The following is a 22,112-nucleotide window of genomic DNA, read 5'->3' on the forward strand; positions in this document are numbered from 1 at the left end:
TCGTGATTGTTGTTGATGGCTCTTGAGGCTGAAGGCATGAGAGGAGCCGCTCGCAAACCTGCTACGAGGACTATCAAGTCTGGTCAGGTGTACACTTGAACGTGTTCCACAAAGCAGTAGATCACCGCCCGTCTTTTGAGACAGCCTACTGTGACTCTCTTCCTGTCACAGGCAGTCCACCCCTTAATTAGTCAGGAGGAATCAGAGGTTTTAGATGGATTTCTTTTGAAAACATTATGAATCATTGTTTACTTTTTCTGATTTTTCTCTTGTATTTCTGTTTTAGTGCGCACCACCCTGCCACATTATTCTTGATTTCAAAATGACTTCCTTGTAAATTTCAAGTCTTCCTTGTATCATTATCATGACGTATAAGTAAACAGTATTTAACAAAAAAAATTGGAAGGAAGAATAGCTATCCTGGTGGTGCAGGTTCCACCTTGTTATTATTCGCCTTCAGCTGTCTTACTACCTTTTTACATCTTTATCTATCGAGAATCAAATTTATGCCCAATGCTTGCAAGATGCAGTAAGTAAATATGTACATTTTCAGATTGTTATTATATCTTGCATGATTAAAATGCGGAAGCAGTGAAGGCAGTTAAAACAACAACATTACATATATAAAGATGTTCTCGTGTTAAAGAGAAATACTTTTCTTTTTGAGAAAATTAATGTGTACAGAGCAAGGTGTTGGGGGTCTTGGTGCCAATCGATAGAAAGTTTGTAGACTTAAAAGATACATTAAAAAGTGACTCTGCTTTGCAACCATTGTATGACAACAATTGTTACTTGTTTCCATTTTTGCTATGATATTTAATACTTTCTTTTAAATGGTCTGTTTTAGTTGTGGAATTTTTTAAGGCAATTTAGAAATGTTGATGCTAATGTTTTTTCTTTTTGAATGTTTTATTTAAAAACGAAACACTTTCTCTTAGTTTACATGATCGAATCCAATCCGTATACATGTGTTTTTTTTTTTAATTCTTTGGCATTGGTTGTAAACAAGCAGAAATGTCGAGATTGTTGGATGCTGAGCCAGAAATCCACCTATAAATGGTTACTTAGCTTAATTGAAACTGTCATATTATCCTGATTGGAATTATGTCATAAAGGGTAGATTAAAAAAAATTCTGCCCACCCCTAATTAAACGATAGCTTGCTGTGATACAATGTTGAGATGGAGATACATTATTTTAAATCAGAGACAAAGACACCTGGTGCCTGGTCATTTTTGTGGTAGAGAAAAGAAATGTTTGAGTTATTTTAAATATCTGACAAATATAGTAACTCCATAAACCCCTTTTACATTTACCCTGTAAATAAATAAATGGTTTAGGAAATGTTTGAATTTTTCCAACAATTTTGCATAGTTAGCACTTGATATGTTTGCATCGACGCATTCCAGCATATTTTTGTCAATTTCTGTAAGCTTCAAAGTCAACTGTTTTACAGGGTTTTTCTTCTTGCTTTGTATCCTTAAAATTCTAGTCGGTGAGTTCAGAGTTGTATTTATAGCAGTTTGGGTTTAGTGGCGTAGGCCCCCCAGTTTAAAAAGTGTTAAATAGCATATATCTGGGATGACCTTTGATACTATACTATGCATTATGTACTCTCATCCACCTGAATCTTACTGGCAGAGCCTGAGCCGTTATAGCTGTGTTGCTGTCAATATTAATCTTGCTACTGATGAGTGAAGCAGTACACTGCTTGACTAGCAGCGCTTGTGAAATTTGCAATAAGCAGCCACTTTTCTTTCTTCTAAAGGAAAAAAAACTGTGAACTGTCATGCGTACTGAAGCTACGCAAGCAAGCTATAGCACACAGTCAGAGATCATCCAAACAGACCCCTGCTATGGTCATTTGTCATCCTTTGCAACCTCCACAACCTGTCCTAAGTCATGAGCAAGATATTGTATTTGTTTTAATACTAAACACGCAACTAATGTGACGCTGAGAGGCTACACGTGCTCTTCTGAGGTAAATTCACATTAGTAAATTATTTATAAGCATTCATATTTCAGAGTAAAATCCCATTAACGGTCATGTTTGATATACAGTAGGTGGAAATTTTCCCGGTGGTCAAAGAGGAGACTTTTATGTTTAAATGGATAGACAAAAGAGCACTTGTACGGAATGTCACATTAATGGGTGCCTTATATTTTGAGTTGTTCTGACAGGAACAAGAGGCCCAATTTACAGGTGCTGGTGATCATAGGCAAATACAAAGCTACTTAAAAGTAGTTCAAAAGTGCAAATGGTATGGAAGGAATGTGACAATATACACTGTACATATTGAAGAAAAAAAGGGAACTGTATAGTATGTACTTAGCAAGATGTGTCTGGTACAGGTGAAATAGAAACATTAATTAATTATTATTATTAATTAGCACTGATTAAGGAAATAAACATTGCCCAGTGAAAAGCATCAAGATGGTGTCAACATCAATTTATCAATTATTTTGTAATACATTTCTCAAGTGCATGGTGGTGTGTACGTGCTGTTTTTTCTTTCGGTTCAAAATGAAAAACATACATGCAAAATAAATGGGTCAGCAAAGTTAAAAGTGCGTCTCTGTTTTGTGTGTTTGAGAGAGATGGGTGCCAGGGTGACTGTGACTGTGATTGTGCCTTTGAAAAATTGACAGCTACATGTACTTGTCTAAAAAAAAGCATCCCTGCTTGCAGTAAAGAGAATAGTATATACTTCAGTAGTACTGATTTATGTTTGTGTGGGATTGCATTGCCATCTTGTGGTTCAATAGAGAATAATCCTACTAAGATTCAGATTCAAACACTATATATACACATACTGTGCTCACAGCGCCTCCTAGTGCATATTAAGAAACCTAATAACTGTCTGTAGAAAAACGAGCATTGCATAAAATAGTTATTGAGCGTTGGATTGATTCAGACGTAGCAATACTGAAGGCGTACATGTAAAATGCACAAAAAATAGACACAAAACACTACATTGTTTTCATAATAACGTGTATTAGTCTAATACACGTTATTATGAAAACAATGTATGTTTGTGTTTTTAGTTGTAATAGGCGTGGCCGAGGTCAGCGTTCAATTCGCTTCCGCCATCATGGCGGATGAGCCAGGAGCCCGTACGGCAGTGGACTGCACAGCAGCTCAGAATTGACCATTTACCGAAGAATGACCTGATAAACCTCCTACAGGACAATGCTGCGCATTTGGTACGTTGTCATTTGGGGATTTCGAAGCCCCAGTTTTTATTTTAAGAGTGCTTTTTGGACGCGAGCATGCTTCGTTGGCGTGATGTAGCCCCACGTGGATGCAGACAGAAAAATGTTTGCAAACAAATTGGCTACATTGCGTTACCTCTAGCTTTTTATGTTTAAAAATAAATCATTCCATTGTGTGTTTCAGTTGCTCAACGAGCACAGAGTGCTGGGAAACATCAAGAATGTGGCCAAAACGACCAGCTTGTCGATGACCTATCGAGCTGTTTGACAACAAAGTGAGTCGTTTTTTTAAAAATACTAGTTTCTATTTTCTCTCTCCATGTAATTAAATGTCAGCGTTCAATGCTTTTCTCAATTAGCTCGTTTTTCATTATGATGCATTCAAATTTTGAATCAAAACACACTAACTGATCTGGCATTGATTTTTAATAGCAAGCACCTGTGTGGATCACTTGCACCCACATAAGTGCCATCAGTGGAGGTGTAAGAAATAAGTACACATTACAGTACACTTATAGAATATATACCAGTGGTTCTGAACCTTGTTGAACCTACTGAACCCTACTTAAATGTTAATTAAACTGACATAGTATAGTAAGGCTTATTTTCTTTAAAAACGACACAGTATAGTAAGGCTTTTTTTGTCTTTAAAAACGACATAGTATAGTAAGGCTTTTTATTTACAAAAAAGACCATGTATAGTAAGGCTTTTTTCTTAAAAAATGACCATGTATAGTAAGGCTTTTTTTCTTAAAAAACGACATAGTATAGTAAGGCTTTTTTTCCTAAAAAAACGACATAGTATAGTAAGGCTTTTTTTCCTAAAAAAACGACATAGTATAGCATGGCTTTTTTTCTTGAAAAACGACATAGTAGAGGAAGGCTTTTTCCCTAAAAAACGACATGGTATAGTATGGCTTTCCCCCCTAAAAAACGACATAGTATAGTATGGCTTTTTTCCTTTAAAAAACAACATAGTATAGCATGGCTTTTTTTCTTGAAAAACGACATAGTAGAGGAAGCCTTTTTTTCATAAAAAACGATATTGTATAGTAAGGCTTCTTTTTTTTTTTTTAAACGACGTAGTATAGTAAGGCTTTTTTTCTTTAAAAAATGACATAGCAAGTAAGGCTAGGAGAGTCGGAGAATAAATCTGACTTCTGATTCTTCACCTTCTAGTTGTTGCTGTGGTCCACTGGCAAAATCATTGGGTCAGAACATGAGGCGGGAATCAGGAGTGAGTTCAATTCCGCTCGTTGCAATTCTCATTGTTTATTGAGGTAATGAAAAGGATAAATACAACTTCCAACTTTACTGTGGTGCAGTGGCAAAGACAATGGGTCAGAACTTCAGGTGGACTCAAGTTCAAATCAGAAGTGAGTTTGATTCCACTCTTTGCAATTCTCAAATTGTTTATTGAGGTAATGAAAAGGATAAATATAACTTCCAATCACATCATTTCAGAAGACACTGTGGTCCAGTGGCAAGAACAATGGGTTGAAATTGAAGTTGGACACAAGTTCAAATCTGGAGTGAGTTCGAGTCCACTCTTTGCAAATCTCAAATTGTTTATTGGGGTGATGAAAATGATAAATATAACTTACAATCATCTCATTTCAGAAGTCACTGTGGTCCAGTGGCAAAGACAATGGGTCAGACAGAGTTAGTGGATTTGACTGCCATGTGGGAAATGGGGTTCGAATCCCGCTCTCGTTTGACTAATCACTACACTAGTAGTTCAGTAAATGGGTAATCCTTTTTTCATTCAAATAAAGACTTAGTCATTTTTTTCAGCAAAACAATATTTCCGGTCAGCCTTCGGCTGACCGGAAGACAGTTGGGAGGGGGGGTTCCTGGTGGCGTTCGACAGTCGGCCTGCGGCCGACTGCCGACGCCATACAGTCGTTGACTGGCGACACCGGGACGTGAACCCTCGACACCCACGTCGCAGGCAGGTGACTTACCCACTACACCACGAGGCGGCCCGCCTATACATGATTGGAAGTTATATTTATCCTTTTCATTACCTAAACAAACAATTTGAGAATTGCAAAGAGTGGAATTGAACTCACTCCTGATTTGAACTTGAGTCCACCTGAAGTTCTGACCCATTGTCTTTGCCACTGGACCACAGTGACTTCTGAAATGATGTGATTGGAAGTTATATCTATCCTTTTCATTACCTCAATAAACAATTTGAGAATTGCAAAGAGTGGAATTGAACTCACTCCTGATTTGAACTTGAGTCCACCTGAAGTTCTGACCCATTGTCTTTGCCACTGGACCACAGTGACTTGTGAAATGATGTGATTGGAACTTATATCTATCCTTTTCATTACCTCAATAAACAATTTGAGAATTGCAAAGAGTGGAATTGAACTCATTCCTGATTTGAACTTGAGTCCACCTGAAGTTCTGACCCATTGTCTTTGCCACTGGACCACAGTGACTTCTGAAATGATGTGATTGGAAGTTATATCTATCCTTTTCATTACTTCAATAAACAATTTGAGAATTGCAAAGAGTGGAATTGAACTCACTCCTGATTTGAACTTGAGCCCACCTGAAGTTCTGACCCATTGTCTTTGCCACTGGACCACAGTGACTTCTGAAATGATGTGATTGGAAGTTATATCTATCCTTTTCATTACCTCAATAAACAATTTGAGAATTGCAAAGAGTGGAATTGAACTCACTCCTGATTCCCACCTCAAGTTCTGAACCAATATTTTTGCCACTGGACCACAGCAATAACTAGGAGAAGAATCAGAAGTCAGATTTATTCTCCGACTTTCTCAGCCTTACTATACTATGTCGATTTTTCAAAGAAAAAAGCCTTACTATATACAGACGCTCCCCTACTTACGAACATTCAACTTACGGCACTTATAGCACTGAATCAACTTACAAATAAATTCAACTTATGAACAATCGCTCGGAACCAATTGCGTTCGTAAGTAGGGGAGCGTCTGTACTAATACTCATTTTGTATCTTGCTTCCCTTCAGGATTCACCCAAGTTTACCAAATCAATGCTAAAGAAAGGTTGACACAGTGAAATGCTGGTATACGTGGACATTGGAGGATGGCAGTCTTTGACACCAACGCCCCCTCACTACTATTTGTCATTATAGAGCAGGGGTCTTCAACTCCGGCCTGTAAGGGCCCCTGTCCAGTATGTTTTCCACATCTGAATCAAATGATCAACTTGTCAGCAAGCTGTCCAGGACCTTGATCATTTGATTTTGGTGTTGGAAGACATGGAAAATAGACTGGTAATGGGACCTTGAGGACTGGAGTTGGAGGTCCCTGTTATAGGGACTCAAATCATGTTTGAGTCTCTCTGCCACGGAGCTTCAAATGGGTATGTCTAATATATCCATTTCTTTTCCTATTTAATGTTTACCTTTTGCATTGGAATGAAGGCATGCCGACTGAGAAAAGGTGAGATGGCACCTGAGTGGTGTTATGGAAAGAAGGGCTTTCCTGGTAGGTATCCTTTTAATGTTGATAGAAAAAACTTAACTTGCTAGCTGTAATTTTTTTACTTGAGTAATTCCCAGTCTGTAATTATTCTAATGTTGGACTTAATCTATTGTACCTTGGCTTTCCCCCCCAGAATTCCACCCAAGGGGAAGAGGACTTTTCACCAATTTATCACTGGATGTGAACCTTTCTCAATCACCACTTTTTTGTGTGGAAAAATAAATGTTTTTGAAAAAAATGCATGTCTTATTCTTCACATTTACCTAGCAAAGAAATGCAAGAATGATCACAAGTTAAAACCTTTTATTAACAGGACAACATTATAACTCTTGCACACTTAGAAGTTGGCATCATATGAAAGTGTTGATTGGTGTGACCAGTCTTTTCTCCACCTGCAGACATTAGACAAGATATGTTATATATATGCAAATATTTTTTACACTTTGAATTAAATAGATATATAAAAAGAGACAGAATTATACCCAAAGAAATTGCTGCGCCAAAATCTATTAAAAGTTTCTAATATCCTTACCTTAACGGTTCTGGTGCCTCACTTTGCCAGAGCGTGGTGGCCTTTACCTATATAAGGAGGCAATTTATTTTGGGTGATACATTGCCTAAAATAGATCAAATATCACATAGTGCTATGATTGTATTTAATTTGAATGAGTATTTGGATATTCTACATTAAAAAATTGAAAAACCTGCCAGAATTCTCCAAAGTGCAGAATTTAGAGACTCCACATCTTCAAGCAGGCAACCCTGGAGATGCGCCAGAGTCAGGACATGGACCTGATGGGTGCAAACGTTATAATTGGATTGGATAACTTTACTCATCCCGTATTCAGGAAATTTTGTTGTCACAGTAGCAAGAGGGTGAGGATGCAGGAATAGGAAAGGCATTTTAGACATAAATAGATAGGTAATAAGCAAGTTAATGAATAAATATATAAATAAATAAGCATGTTGCTTAGCACATATATACATAAATGTACATGCATACGGTAGGTCTTAACACTCAACCATTTTTTTTAAAGAGCCTGACAGCTGATGGGAGCTGTTAAGACCTACTGTATGCATATAGTATAATATTTAGAGACTGGAGATTCAACAGATAGGCTTAGGTGTTTTTTTTTTTTTAAAACTAGTTTTACCTTGATCTGGGGTTTCTTCTCCTGTAAACTCAAGGGTGTGATGAGTTCTGGGCATGCAGGAAGAGATGCCTGGTGATTCTGAAGAGAGAACACTTGCAACAACAAAAAAGCTACAGTTATCATATATAGATTCTAAACAGAGAAATCTTGATTCAACCAAGCTATTTGGGAGTTGCCAATTAATTATTACAAGCAAGAGGAATCTGACAAGAAATTTAATAAACAATCAAGATAAAGAATGAAAATAAGTTTGAGTGCTCCGTGATATTTTCCCATTTCCAGACAAGGCGATTAAACATAGTGACGTTAACAGCCAGGACAAAGTTGTCAACAATTTTGGTATAAAGGATTTTTGGGTGGAAACAGAACAATTACAAATTGGAAACGGGTGTTTAGCACACGCAGTGAAAACTATCAAGACACACAACACACCATGAACTAAAGTCGTGCCTCGATGTCATTTTTGAGTGAGCCTTTATCCAGCAAACTGTCCGTTGATGAATCGGCTTGTTTGATTAAATTAAAGACACAATACAAGACTCAATAATGGAGAGAAAACGGACAACACACGTTTTAAGTCAAATGGGAAGCATCGGCGTGACGCTAATGCTAACTAGCCACATGCAACACACAGCCGGTGAGGAAAAGGACCCCAAACTTAAATTGTCGACGGTGTGTTCAACCTAGCATTAAAGTAACAGATTTCTTGGGGTTTTGGGTTCAATTAATTCCTAAAAATTCTACCGGTAGCGTGATAAAAATGCACTTAGGCGAGTAATTGCTCTGCGGCTTACCTCGTCGTGCTAGTCGTCCGACAGCATGGAAAACACTGTTCAAAAGAACGAGACACTGCGCATGTGCTTAATTTTCACAGCTAGTTCGCCTATAGTCGTAACCACGCCCATATTGTCCAGCCATATTTAATGTAGGAACGATGGTGGCTTGCTCCACGAAGTGGTTTGTCCTCCCAACTCAATGTCCATGTTTTGAAGATAGTTGTGATTTTTGTGGTCTTGATGCTATAAAACAGTATATGTATGCTACAATGAATGAAAAACCCCACCCACTGCGGCCCTTTGTTGAATAGTTTGCCCACCCCTGCTATACATTGTCATTTTTAACAAATAAAAGCCTTACTTTGCTTTTTTTTAATGCAAAAAATAGCCTAAGTATCCATAGTCATGTATACTTAGGCTATTTTACAATACATGGTCGTTTTTTCAACAGATCATCTACCTTTTTTTTTTTACAAATAAAAAATAAAAATAGTCTGTTTTTCTTTAATAAGACAACGCCCTGGAATCTTTTTTAACAGATAAAAGCCTTACTATACAATAATAAATTGGATCTATACTTATTGATCAAATGACCAACGGAGCCTGGTGTTGTTATATAAATCAATATTCTTTATTAACACAATATAAACAACAAAGCAAGAGACGAAGCCCTCATTGTTGAGCAGTCAGGACACGTCTGAGAGGCTGATTTAGGCAATAGGATGGACATGGAGCTAATGATTTTTCCGATGTCAGGGTACACGTACAATATACACAAACCTCTACCGTGCACGGACCATATGAATGCTGCATATTCCTGAAGCCGGTCACTCGCTTTGTCAGGAACGAGAGGATTAGGTATGCACAGTCATGCTGAGCAACAGTTAGCAACAGCATGAAACAGAATTAGACGTAAAAATCGAGAAGTTCGTCTTTTTTAGAAAGATTTTATACAAATGATTTGACGTGTACAAAACAGTAGTATATTACATCTTCACTGAAGCATGACTCTGCCAGGTGCCTACAGTTACACTTCCCTACGAGCTACATTAATGGCTGCATAGCACCTCTATGCAGCCGATCCACATGGCGTCAAGAGACTATGAGCGGGGAAAAGGAACAATTAGCAGCATTGTCATTTAGCATTGTCTTCAGAACACACAACTATAAAAATGCACGGGGCGCCATATTGCCAAAATCACTCAACAGAACAAAACCGCTTTTGAACCCCGCCCAGCCTTAGTCCTCGCCCCTGGAACATCTGGGGTCTGTCAATGCAGCAGCATGTAAACGTCACCGCAGCCACATCAGATTTCTATCATTCTACCGTCCTCAATATACATTACGATAAGTTAAGGCTCTTGTAGGACCTGAGGATTTTGAAGATATGATGAGGCACACAGAAGGCAAATAATTGCTATTCAAACACACAGGGCTAACCCAAAGAAAGAGGAGCATGGGACAGCCACAAAGATCCAAACACCAGTGAAGGAGAGGATCCTGGAGGAGACAGCATGCTGCTGCTGGTGCCAGCGGTCACGAAGATGATTTCAAGGATGTCTTTTGACTTGAAGAGGTGGTCAGTTACCAAATACGACAGACTAAAATTCGTTCTTGGCAACCCATTTTGCCGTACAGGTGAATTTCAAAGGTGTTGTGATCTACAATTTGAGTAACTGTCATCTTGTAGGTAACTTGCATTGATTAATGCAAAAGTATGTTAATATTTTAAAGTAATTCTTCTCAAAATATGATTTTTTTATGACACACTTTACCGACTAGGTAAAGCATTGGAATGTGTTGTTTATGGACAGGGAGATATGAAAGAGATGAAAGTCATTTCATTGAGAAAAGGATAGAAAAGGTTAATGAAATGAACTTAAGTGGGCGAGAAATATATGCAGAGTTGAAAATTAACTGGTTCCTTTCTCTTCTTAACCACCTGGTGGAAAATTTGGATCTGGCATACTGCTGTCACCTCAATATGTTTAGATTGCAACAATAATAATAATAAAAACAACAACTAAAATGTAAAGCTAGGACTGTCATAGAAAAAGATGCATACACAACCTTTTTTTTCCTCTTCATATGAAAGCTGCTTTGGTAACAACATAGTCATGACATCTGTACATGTTCCTCTTGTAGCCAAGGTGTCGCTGGGGACAACTTTCATGATGTGTATTGTGTTTTTATTTTCAGTGGTGTATTCCTTTAGCCTCGAAAACAAAATGAATGGGTCTAGTTACACCAAAGAGGTCTGTGTCCATGTAGACTGTCTCCACTTCAGATGCAAGGACTGCTGGGAGCCGTTTGTCATAAAGATGTCCGAGCTGTGAAAGACAGAGCTATTGTACTGAGGGCTGATAGAGTGGAGACCTTGGATGCCGAGCCCACGGCATTGGGACCTGAAAAGAAAGGCGGGAGTAAAAGACTGAAATTGGAAAGAAACATCTCGACGATCTTAAGTTTTGATCAGAATTACCTTTCAATTGAAGGACTAAACATGAATAAATATATTTTTGTTGATGTTTTTCTTTTAATTGTTTAATTGTTAAGTTGTTGTTAGTTTACAGATTTGTTATCCTAAGGAATCAAGTTTGTACTATATATATATATATATATATATATATACATATGTGTGTATATGTATATGTGTGTGTGTGTATGTATATGTGTGTGTGTATGTATATGTGTGTGTGTGTATGTATATGTGTGTGTGTGTATGTGTATGTATATGTGTGTGTGTGTGTGTGTATGTGTATGTGTGTATGTGTGTATGTGTGTGTGTGTATGTGTGTATGTGTGTGTGTGTATGTGTGTGTGTGTATGTGTATGTGTATGTGTATGTGTATGTGTATGTGTATGTGTATGTGTATGTGTATGTGTATGTGTATGTGTATGTGTATGTGTATGTGTATGTGTATGTGTATGTGTATGTGTATGTGTATGTGTATGTGTATGTGTATGTGTATGTGTATGTGTATGTGTATGTGTATGTGTATGTGTATGTGTATGTGTATGTGTATGTGTATGTGTATGTGTATGTGTATGTGTATGTGTATGTGTATGTGTATGTGTATGTGTATGTGTATGTGTATGTGTATGTGTATGTGTATGTGTATGTGTATGTGTATGTGTATGTGTATGTGTATGTGTATGTGTATGTGTATGTGTATGTGTATGTGTATGTGTATGTGTATGTGTATGTGTATGTGTATGTGTATGTGTATGTGTGTGTATGTGTGTGTATGTGTATGTGTATGTGTATGTGTATGTGTATGTGTATGTGTATGTGTATGTGTGTGTGTGTGTATGTATGTATGTGTGTGTGTATGTGTATGTGTATGTGTATGTGTATGTGTATGTGTATGTGTATGTGTATGTGTATGTGTATGTGTATGTGTATGTGTATGTGTATGTGTATGTGTATGTGTATGTGTATGTGTATGTGTATGTGTATGTGTATGTGTATGTGTATGTGTATGTGTATGTGTATGTGTATGTGTGTGTGTGTGTATGTATGTATGTGTGTGTGTACGTGTACGTGTGTGTGTGTGTGTATGTGTATGTGTATGTGTATGTGTGTATGTGTATGTGTGTGTGTGTGTATATATATGTATATATACGTGTATATATACATATACACATTCATATATACATATACATACATATAGTCAAAAAAGTAAATATTAAAAATATAATGTATCACATAAAGGAATTGATGCAACCAACTCTATTCTCTGACCTCAACCCTGTATGATTATATATACATTTATACACTGTCTTAAAACTGGCCAACACAGTTGTCTATTTTTATTAATTTTTCCCCTTGGGTAACAGTCAAATGAAAGGCCAACCTGTCTCCTATAAAAGAATGCCTTTGACTTTGAGTTTGCACCGTATTTTGGAATACAATCTTTTTTTTCCCCTCAAGGTGCTTAAATGAAACCAAAGTCTCATGTAGCACTATATTTTCCTGCTCTCTCTGCTCCCCCTGATGATGATTACTAATCTCCTCTGTTCCGGTAGTCAGCAGGGGAGCAGATTATGCAGCACAGTACAGGGAGGGGGCACCATGTAGCTCTCAACCGACCTGGTATCCTTGGGATGGTGATCTGCCGACTACTGCTGCCTTCCCCTCCCTCGCCAAATGGTTTTATCTGAATGATGTAATCCTCATCCGTTGGCAGGGAGAGTTCCACTGAGGTCGTGTTTGTCTCCATGACATTGGGATTTCTGTGTTGCTTCTTTTTGTACAGCACCTTAAGACAGTTTAACGAAGCCCGGTTACATAGATGACCTGAAGATGAGGAGAAGAAGTAGCCGCAGGCTTACTTTATAGCCTGTGACCTCTGACTCATTCTCCAGAGCTTTAACCTGCTCCCAGTTTAATATGATCTTGGAGTTTGATGTGTTCCACATCACTTTACCGGGAGGCTGGCTTGGTGCTAAAAGAGAGAGGACACACACACATATACACACACAAACATAAGCACCACATTCATTTAAAAAAAAAATCTAAAATTGTTAAAAGCACATAGCAATTAAACTAAGTAGACTTGCTACGTACGTGGTTTTTTGGTGGTAATGTTGACCGTGGTGCTGGGAGGACCAGCTCCTCCAGTATTGTATGCCCTCACTGAAATGTAGTACATGGTGCTGCCTTTTACACCGTGAATAATAGTTGATGTCAGATTTCCCACAGTCCTTTGCACATTGGCTGTGTCTTCCTTTTCCCGTCGACTCCAGTATCTCAGCTGAAAATCACCAGGGCAGAACAACGGATAGACTCAAACGCAAACTCCCTTTCAAAGGACTTTTCTACATCCCGTCAGTCAATAGACCAGATCAAGTGAACAAAATATGCAGTGTGTTACATCTTGGCTGAATGTGAATCACATCATTTGGACAAGTATGACAGTTTAAACAGAGTGATGTGAAAAACAAAAAGGCTGCAGCACATAAAGGAGCAAAAATATTCAACAATCCCCTGCCAACATACACTGATAATAGGTTTTATTTGTCACCACGGTTGTCAGGGCAGAAACAGCAGGCACGCTTCACATCCCAAATATAATTTGACTTCCCTTGCAAGGATGGTTTGCACAAACCCTCTTCCTCTGTTGACTTTTAGTGGTCAACAATTTAGATTTCAGCCTTTCTGCGCTCAGGGAAAAAAGTAGCCCCTTTGTTCACATATTACATTTCAAATGAATACAAATGAGAATGGCCAAAGCTGTATGAAGGATGCAAAATTATAAATGTTTTTTTTTTCTTTGAAGCTTTGAATAAGTGCATTCATCAGCACAGGTTAAAACACTTGAGAAGCAACAAGAACAAAAAAAACAATTGAACGCCTAAAGTCTAGATTGGTTTATTATGCATGCAGCTAGCTATGATCTCCTTTGCCTAAGGTGTTGCGCATCAGCCTAAGTTATTCATCAATAATAAAAGAGATCAAGTTTCAACTCTGCCCTGCTGTACACGCATTCAGTCCAAAAAAAGCGTTGAAAGTAGACATGGAAGAAACCATAAACGGGAAATCATGCTGTTTACCTCATAGCCCAGCACTCTTCTCTTACTGGCACCCCAGGGAACAGCTTTCCATGAAACTTCAATCTGGGACGCTGAGAGGCTCTTGGCACGTACCCTCGTGGGTGCTCGGCCAGGTTCTGAAGTTGATGAAAAAGACTTAAGAGGTAGCACTCAGTTTTGATGGCCACTCAACGGGAAACATTAAAAAGTGTTGCCGTTAGTACATCCTTTTTTTATTAAAAGATCTGAAACATGCATTTCCTCTGAACCAGAGCCACTCCTTCAATCTGATACTTTGACTATTTTACCGCCGAGGCAGCGTAAGGCATAATTCTCACCTTCCTCTGCGGAATAAATTGTGGTGACGGGTCCAAATGGACCTTCTCCCTCATTGTTGTACACGCCGACCTTGACGTGAAAGGGTGAAAATGGCTGGATGCTTTCATTTTTGAAGACATATCTGGAGGTCTCCGCGGAGGGTACAGCAGCTTGCATCCAACCTGTGGCACCATGGGGTCGAAAAGCCACAACGTAGCCAAAGCCTGGTCCGTTTTGCAGCTCCTCTGGTACAGGCTATGACAAAACCACACACACACATTAAGATTTTAAACAGGAAGTAACCAATGAGGTAACACACAAGACCAAATTAATTAGCAATGTATGGAATAGTTTTGAACAAAACGCCTATTTTTAATACAGTCATTTAAACCATGTCATGTTCTTTGATACGGGTGCATTTTTGGTAAGTAAGGTATTATAAGTCCTCAGTCTTTTCAATATTTGATGCTGATATGTTATAAATATAATACTAATAAAGACAAATGAAATAATGTAAGCACTGACTGTTTGAATGCATCATTTTCTTTTCATTTAGTTTTGGTTTGATAAATAGAAGGATAAGCGTATTACTCGCTTTGGTGCTGAAATGTCAGAACTCGATTTCAAGGCAGTGTGTCAGAATAGAAGCTTTTTGGTTAAGCAGATTACATTTTTTTGCATAATGAAACATTAGCAATGACTTTGAGGGGTTTCACAGCAAGGCCTTATTACTTTACACAGTGTGATTTTTTTTTTACAGGATCTAAAGGTGCCTTGATTTAATACGGAGGGACCAGATATAATTTGGAAAACAAGTTCAAAAGATTCTTTTTGGCTATCTTTTGAGAATTTATTTAATTAACCTTTCAAAACCATGAAACAATTTTATCCCTTTACCTTGACACCAAGTGCTTTACGCTGTAAATCACAGATATTACATCTGGTGAAGCCTGCAGTGTGTGTGACAGGACCGTGGCATTCTTGCTTACCTCCCATGTGATCACTAATTCTGAACGACTCCCACCACCGCCACTCACACTAGCTGGTGTGACCTTGGGAGCTGTGTGGGGAAAAGAGCAATCAGCTTAGCCTTGCTGACTACACGTGATGCTGAAAACTGACACGGAACCATGCTCAAAGTGCCCATTTTTCACAAAAAAAGAGCTTATTAAGTAAGACATTTCTTTATGATGATGCAGCTGCATGAAATGTGATGTTTACAGCTGATCCGTAAAACTCACAATCTGTTCTGGAGAGTAATTGACTTTTAATTTGTTTACATTTTTTCCTTCCAATAAATATTAGAAGTGGCCACCCAGTGCTGCAGTGGTTCTTTCGCAAGACATCGGTGCGGGCAGCGTGGGATTGATTTCCTCTCGGTGGCGGTGTGATTGTGATATAGTAGTCTGTCACTATGTGTGCTCTAAAACTGACTGGCGACCAGTCTAGGGTGTATTCTTCATTCGCCAAAAGTCAGCTGGGATAGGCTCCAGCACCCAACGACTCTGACATGAAAACGAATGAATACATTTTAGAAATGAATTTGGTCCATTCCTAAAATATTTACTATGAAACTGTTCGTCACGAAAGTAAATAACACTGTTTAAATGCTATGTGCATAGTGGTAATGTGGTAAATTGCAAAAGTAGCTTTTCTAGTTACTTAACCTCCTAAGACCCAAACTTTTTATTTTCTCTTTGATATTTAGTCTAATTGGGAACTGATGAGCGTAAAAACAAGGAATTACTTTTTACATGACGTAGTTTCTGATAAAAATGATGTCCATATCATAAGTCAAGGGTGTAAGATTCGGTTTGGTTCGCGGGCCGCTTTAACGTCAACTTGGTTTCACGTGGGCCGGACCGTTTTAGATATAATATTTAGATTTTTTTTATAAATGGATTAAAATAACTAGATTAAAAGCTCTGAATATTCATTTTTTTATAGATCTAAAACAATGTTTATTTTAGCTTTTTTTGCATATATTTTTAGATTTTACAAAATGATTTTTGAACTAAAAACAGAAAAAAAATATTAAAATATTACAATTACGTATTGATTTAAAAGGGGGAAAATCAGGAAATTTAATATACATCTATACTCTTCATTTTAATTTGATCCTAAAACAGAAAGTCGGCACTCATGATTTACTTTCTCGGGCCACACAAAATGATGCAGCGGGCCAGATTTGGCCCCCGGGCCGCCACTTTGACACATGTGTCATAAGTGGACGCCAGGCCCTTGTAGTCCAAAATTTAACATTGTAGTCTTTACAACCAAAAATGGGATGTCCACATGTGGACGCCAGGTCATAGGAGGTTAAGCATTGACCCATTTTTGGTCTGCATTTTAAAGTTTAGTATCAATGTTATATCCAATACAATACAATAAATGAGACTTCTAACAATATTTGAAACCAAAACTATTGGCATCCTTTGAGGGAGGGGAAATAAACAGAAAATATAGTGTTTTACATACAAGTCCCTTTTGTCTTGGCTTGTTTGGATGGATTGCTGGGCTCGCCCGTCCCAATTGTGTTGCTTGCAAGGACTCGAAACTCATAGTCCACCCATGGGCTCAGGTCAATTACAGTGGCTGTCAGACGGTGGCCTCCTACGACTTTGGGAACTGCAATAAAACAAATGCTCCCTTCAGTTTTATTACAGTTTGTGTAAAAGTATGAGCACATCAGCTTCAAACTGTGTTGTGTGCTGACAGGTCAAATTGCACAAATAGGAAACCAGTGAAAAGATTTGGGGGATGGAATTTTCTTAAATTCATTGAAAATCAATGGAGGAGAGTAAAAAGCATAGTATACACTGCGTTATACCAGCCAAGCATGTGTTCTCTGAATGCCACTCAAGAGGTTATGAGGTGGAAAACTATCCATCAGCGGTATCCTTTAGCATCATGTGACACTTTCTGCTCCGGCTTTATCATGAGGATGGGACTCATGTTTCAGAATTCCCAGGAGTCTGATAAAATGGCGGCCAACGGTCACGCTACAATGGAGCCCCATTTGGACATGGGGTAAAAATTACATCTCCCACATTCTCAGTAGAGAGGCAGAATAAAGAGCAGCCCCCCTCTGTCAGATTGGAATAGGCCACGGCTGGTTGGCGAGAGCTTACCTGTGGAGACAGCCTGCCACCCGAGGGAAAATGGTGTCCTGGCTTGGATGGTGTATGCGGTAATTGGACTGTGATTATCAGTACCAGGCCTCCAGGATAGAGTCACTGTGGTATCTGTGATTTCTTCTACTTGGATGCTGGTAGGGGACCCTGGGGGACCTGCGAGATGGCACAACCAGGCGAGAGCAAGGAAAGAAAAGATGGAATGGACGAGTGGGTAATTTAAATCAGCAGGAGAGAGAAAGAAAAATGATGACGAGACATAGTCACTTGGTTCCTAACACCTCCGGCCACTGTAGAGAAGTCCATTTTTTCTTAACCTTCGGAAGCGATTCTAATTAGACGTTAAAAATGTTGAAAACTTGAAGAGATAAATTGTGCTTTGGAATTTCATTTTACTGTATTTTTTTTCATTTAATTTGTTAGGCTCAAGCGAGCCTAGAAAACAAGGGCTACTTAGTGTCTTCCTCTTCAGCTGCCGTAGTGTTATTCATTTTTAAACAAAATCACCAGTGGGGGGAAAACGGACTATTTTTAATACATTGATAGATTTTTTAAATACATTTTAATATACTTACCTCTGACAACCAAGTCGACAGCAATAGAGATGCTGTCCACTTTGGTCTGCACAGCACAAGTGTACTTCCCAGCATGCCTCAGCTGAATGTTTCGAATCATAATGTCTCCTGCCGAATGCTGCTGCCATTAAAAAAACAAAAATAAAACACACACACACACACGCACACACAAGTACACTATGAACCTCCTTACTATGACACAAAATTTAAAATACAGCCACATGGGAGGATAAACCACATTTTGACGATAGATTTAAAGAACAACCCCATTTTCGGCAAAGACGGTGTATATTTGCCCCCTGACTTTAATTACAGGAAACGCACAAGCATGAACAGCTTGTGCCTGATACCCATATAGGTCTGGCTCAGTTACAAGGAGCAGTAAGATCTTTAAGGGAGCAATTCCCACCTTTTCAATATCACAGAGTGGAGCAGAGCAGGCCCGCTAATAAATTGGACATAGTGTGAAGCTGTGGCACAATGACAGTAACAATTCAGTGAAGTGGTTTTATCTATGAGCTAGGCGAGTACTGCAATCTCTCAGCACCAGAACCCTGCACTGTACATTTTTTTAAACTATAACCGCTGATTAATAAGACAAATGATCAGTTCCTCCTCTGGTTTTCCATTTCCTCTTTGTACAGTTTTGAAATAAGGGTGGACTTTCAAAGATAAGCAAGTACGTACATCACATATGCTCAATGTATGCTGGCTGCATACCCACCCTCTGAAGTACAGAGGAAATTATAGTTTCTGGATGGAGGAATGGGATGCAAATTTCATTTTGGCCATAAATAACACACTTGAGACTTTCACAGCAGCTGAATATGTTATGACTATGATGAAAAATCCAGAGTATGTCAACATTGAAATACTAATGAATGCTCACTTCTGTGCCCTCAAGTTTATTCTGCATAATACCTTAGAAAGGTCAGAAAAAACGTTCTCAAGTTTCCTCACCTGTCACGAGTACATTTGGGGTAGAAACAGTGAGTAGTTTGAAACTGATATTTCACATAGTTTCTGTTATTTAATTAAAATTTAGAGAAAAGTATTTTTGGTACGTGCATAAATGAGATTGAATTATAGTGTATTGTCATCCTTAAGTTCATTTTATAGACACGGCTAAAAAGGGTAATTCATGTTACCGCAACCACGATTCTTGCGAGGATAAGCGGTTCAGAAAATGATTGATTGATTGGACAATAAGGCGCACCAGACAATAAGCTGCACCCTCCCCCCAAAAAATCCTTCATATATAACTCGCACTAGACTATAAAACACAGGTGTTCTCATTTTATTGTGGGATATATAAGCCGAACGTCCTGCTGCTTATTAGCCAACAAACATCCATATAAAAACCACACTGCAGTATAAACCTAAGGGTTCAGAATGGGGTAAACAAAAGGAGCATCTTTAAGTTTGGCAGCAGAGTAGGTAATTAAAAGTGGTAAAAACTTACACCGCCCACTTCCTCAAAAAATCCTCCATGGTTGCCAAAATGGATGAGCTGCTCATTAAAGAACCAGGTGAACTTGAGTTCCAGTGAGGGGTCGTGGCTCACTTGACAAGGAAGGACCACACTCTCACCGACAGTAATGTCCAGGGTTGCAGGCTGAGTGGTGATGATAGTGGGCTCTGGAATAAAGAGATTCAACATACCAGTTAGTTAGTGTGTCCTTGGGTACTTGGATGTTTGGTTACCGGACGTTTGGTCGCCGGACGTTTGGTCGCCCGGAAGGTTATTGATAATTAACATTTAAAATTGTTGCTCAAATTCCCTAAATACAAACTGTGAATTATTATTTTGTCATACTTAATGCCCTATTAATTATTAGGCTAAAGAAAAGCTCCAAATTTCCCGTACTTTTATGTGACCTATATTGTGTTTTGTTGGAGAACTTGTTAAGACCCTGACTGACGTCCCTTCCTAAGGGGACAACTCATGTACATACACACTCTTATACACTCACACGTCCGCTAAGTGAAACTGTTCAGGGCCATTGTTGGCTTTGATTGATGCGTAGACCGTGTTGTTTGCTACTCGGACGTTTGGTTGCCGGACGTTTGGTCGCCGGAGATTTGGTCGCCAGAGGTTTGGGTCCGGACGACCAAACGTCCGGGCGACCAAACGTCCAGCGACCAAACGTCCGGCGACCAAACGTCCGGCGACCAAACGTCCGGCGACCAAACGTCCGGCGACCAAATGTCCGGTCACGGTCTCCTTGCGCCCTGCGATTCAGGGCTGATAGCCCAAGTCAGCTGGCATAGGCTCCAGCACCCCCACGGCCCCTTTGTAAGGAAAGGCGGTACAAAAAAATTAATGAGCATACCAGTTATACCAAAAAAACCTCTTCCATAGGTAAGGATAACTTACAATTCGAGGGAATCTGCCTTTCAATCATCAACTTGAAGGTGTCAGACACTTGAGAGTGATATAAATGGCTGAGCAGAGCACGTAGCTTGCCAAGCCACAATAGCTGGGATTTTACCTTTTTTTCCAGCCTGACTTTATACCTGCTGGCGGTTAGAGACGTGTCTCTTCTGCATTCTGAGTAGTCACAATGAGTCACTGTCAACTCAGCCTTTAGCCTGAAACTCCTTCAGGTATTCCCAAAGCACACCGCAAGAAAAACAGTAAACACCAGTGAACATCTCTTCTAGCAGTCAGTGTTCTCTTCAGAAACCTGCAGCGCAATGCAGTGGCATCAGCAGGGAATAAGACAAGTGTCGCCTATTTGCACTTGAGTGCATGTGGGACTGGAGGAGGGTGAAGGACATGAGAAAGGCCAGATGAGAAGGACAGACTGAACAACAAGCTTCTCCCTCTGGGGGGTGCTGTGATTACTTTAAATTGCCACTCTGCACTCTTGATTCAACTGAACTGGCCAAATGATCCTTGGGAAAGTATACACACATAAAATCCACAGACCCATTCAACACATTAACTTTATTCATGATAGCATTCATGGAATCTATATTTTAAAAGTCTATTAATATATTTATTTGCGGTCAGAGTCAAGTGTGGAACAGTATTGAACGGTAAGTATTGCTACAAAAACTTTCCAACTAAGCCTTGTCAGATCTCCACAAGTCTGCATTATTTTGGACAAACACGAGCGAAGCATGTTTATGGTGTTATTGAGAAAATAAATTAAGGAGATAAAGCTGGTCTTAAAGCAAAAAGGTCAGGACATCGCAGTGGTTTGTGGTTTATCATGGAAAGATCATTAACCAAAATGGCAGGGGAGTGGATGGTAATGAAAATTCTACAGAAAAACAAATCCAACCTCTTGCATCATGCGTTACCTAGGTTAGGCACGTTTTATTTAAATATAACTAATGCATATATTTATAGGAATCTGGCTAGTATACATAAACAAAGATGGCATAGAAAAAACCCCAACAACCTAGGAATCCGCAGAGACACATTAAGTTTTAGAAATATTTTACTCCCCTTCCTACGCAACTCGATAACATGCCATAAACCCTTTATTTGGTTTTTTATCTCTCCAGCGAGGTTGTTGCATCTGCCTGCCTCTTCCCTTGCATGAACTGCTCTTCTTGTAGTTTGTGTAGCCTGATCTCTATAAGGAGCTCCTGGGATTTACTGTGACAGATGAAGAGAATGGGTTCCCTTATTACCCTCCTCTGTCATCATTTCTGACACATTAAATGGAAAGTAAGGTTGGTTACATGGCCACACAGTGGGATTTTAAGCATATTCTGATTGATTTCTGTCAACTATAATGTCTTGTTGCCCTCTGCCTCAAAAAATGAAAGGGCAGTAACCCGCATGGTTAGCCCGGTTAATGAGAGATATTGACATCATTTGAGCGACTCTTCATACAATGAGGATCATCTTATTCAATATTCAACCAGCTAGATGTACCGCTCCCATTCTTTTTATGACCTGGAAAATG

The 22,112-nt window shown here is 39.0% G+C and overlaps 2 protein-coding genes and 2 long non-coding RNA genes across 14 annotated transcripts in view; 2 read left to right on the top strand and 2 right to left on the bottom strand.

The window, feature by feature from the left end:
* The window catches only part of LOC144075640 (uncharacterized), a 31,171-nt gene extending 28,743 nt beyond the window's left edge, over positions 1–2,428 (top strand). Inside the window, exon 23 of the mRNA XM_077602915.1 lies at positions 1–2,428. Coding sequence (XP_077459041.1) covers positions 1–6 — 6 coding nt within the window. The 3' untranslated portion in view covers positions 7–2,428.
* A 518-nt stretch (positions 2,429–2,946) lies between these two features.
* LOC144075644 (uncharacterized) lies at positions 2,947–6,939 on the top strand. Of its 4 annotated transcripts, XR_013300593.1 has the most exons (5): positions 2,954–3,203; positions 3,397–3,487; positions 6,220–6,575; positions 6,637–6,700; positions 6,831–6,936. It is a non-coding gene; the product is annotated as an uncharacterized LOC144075644 (long non-coding RNA). The 4 variants fall into 4 exon arrangements; XR_013300591.1 differs by having other exon boundaries at positions 2,947–3,203; positions 6,220–6,700; positions 6,831–6,939; XR_013300592.1 differs by having other exon boundaries at positions 2,989–3,203; positions 6,637–6,923.
* Positions 6,940–6,983: 44 nt separating this feature from the next.
* LOC144075645 (uncharacterized) lies at positions 6,984–8,866 on the bottom strand. Of its 2 annotated transcripts, none has more exons than XR_013300594.1 (5): positions 8,284–8,866; positions 7,852–7,943; positions 7,406–7,489; positions 7,230–7,276; positions 6,984–7,089 (listed from the first exon to the last, which is right to left on the bottom strand). It is a non-coding gene; the product is annotated as an uncharacterized LOC144075645 (long non-coding RNA). The 2 variants fall into 2 exon arrangements; XR_013300595.1 differs by having other exon boundaries at positions 7,230–7,314; positions 7,402–7,489.
* A 370-nt stretch (positions 8,867–9,236) lies between these two features.
* LOC144075641 (contactin-4-like) overlaps positions 9,237–22,112 on the bottom strand; it is a 109,550-nt gene continuing 96,674 nt past the window's right edge. For 6 of the 7 annotated variants that reach the window (XM_077602923.1, XM_077602927.1, XM_077602921.1 and 3 more), the window contains 11 exons: positions 19,652–19,827; positions 18,190–18,310; positions 17,612–17,770; positions 16,959–17,108; positions 15,470–15,540; positions 14,501–14,735; positions 14,184–14,299; positions 13,198–13,384; positions 12,963–13,075; positions 12,721–12,889; positions 9,237–11,032 (listed from right to left, as the gene is read on the bottom strand). In XM_077602923.1, the coding sequence (XP_077459049.1) occupies positions 10,941–11,032; positions 12,721–12,889; positions 12,963–13,075; positions 13,198–13,384; positions 14,184–14,299; positions 14,501–14,735; positions 15,470–15,540; positions 16,959–17,108; positions 17,612–17,770; positions 18,190–18,310; positions 19,652–19,827 (1,589 nt within the window). In that variant the 3' untranslated portion in view covers positions 9,237–10,940. The remainder of the gene's footprint in view (positions 11,033–12,720; positions 12,890–12,962; positions 13,076–13,197; positions 13,385–14,183; positions 14,300–14,500; positions 14,736–15,469; positions 15,541–16,958; positions 17,109–17,611; positions 17,771–18,189; positions 18,311–19,651; positions 19,828–22,112) is intronic. The other variant, XM_077602928.1, reaches the window with a different exon arrangement.

This window comes from Stigmatopora argus, chromosome 6, assembly GCF_051989625.1.
Source record: "Stigmatopora argus isolate UIUO_Sarg chromosome 6, RoL_Sarg_1.0, whole genome shotgun sequence".
NCBI classification, from domain to species: Eukaryota; Metazoa; Chordata; class Actinopteri; order Syngnathiformes; family Syngnathidae; genus Stigmatopora; species Stigmatopora argus.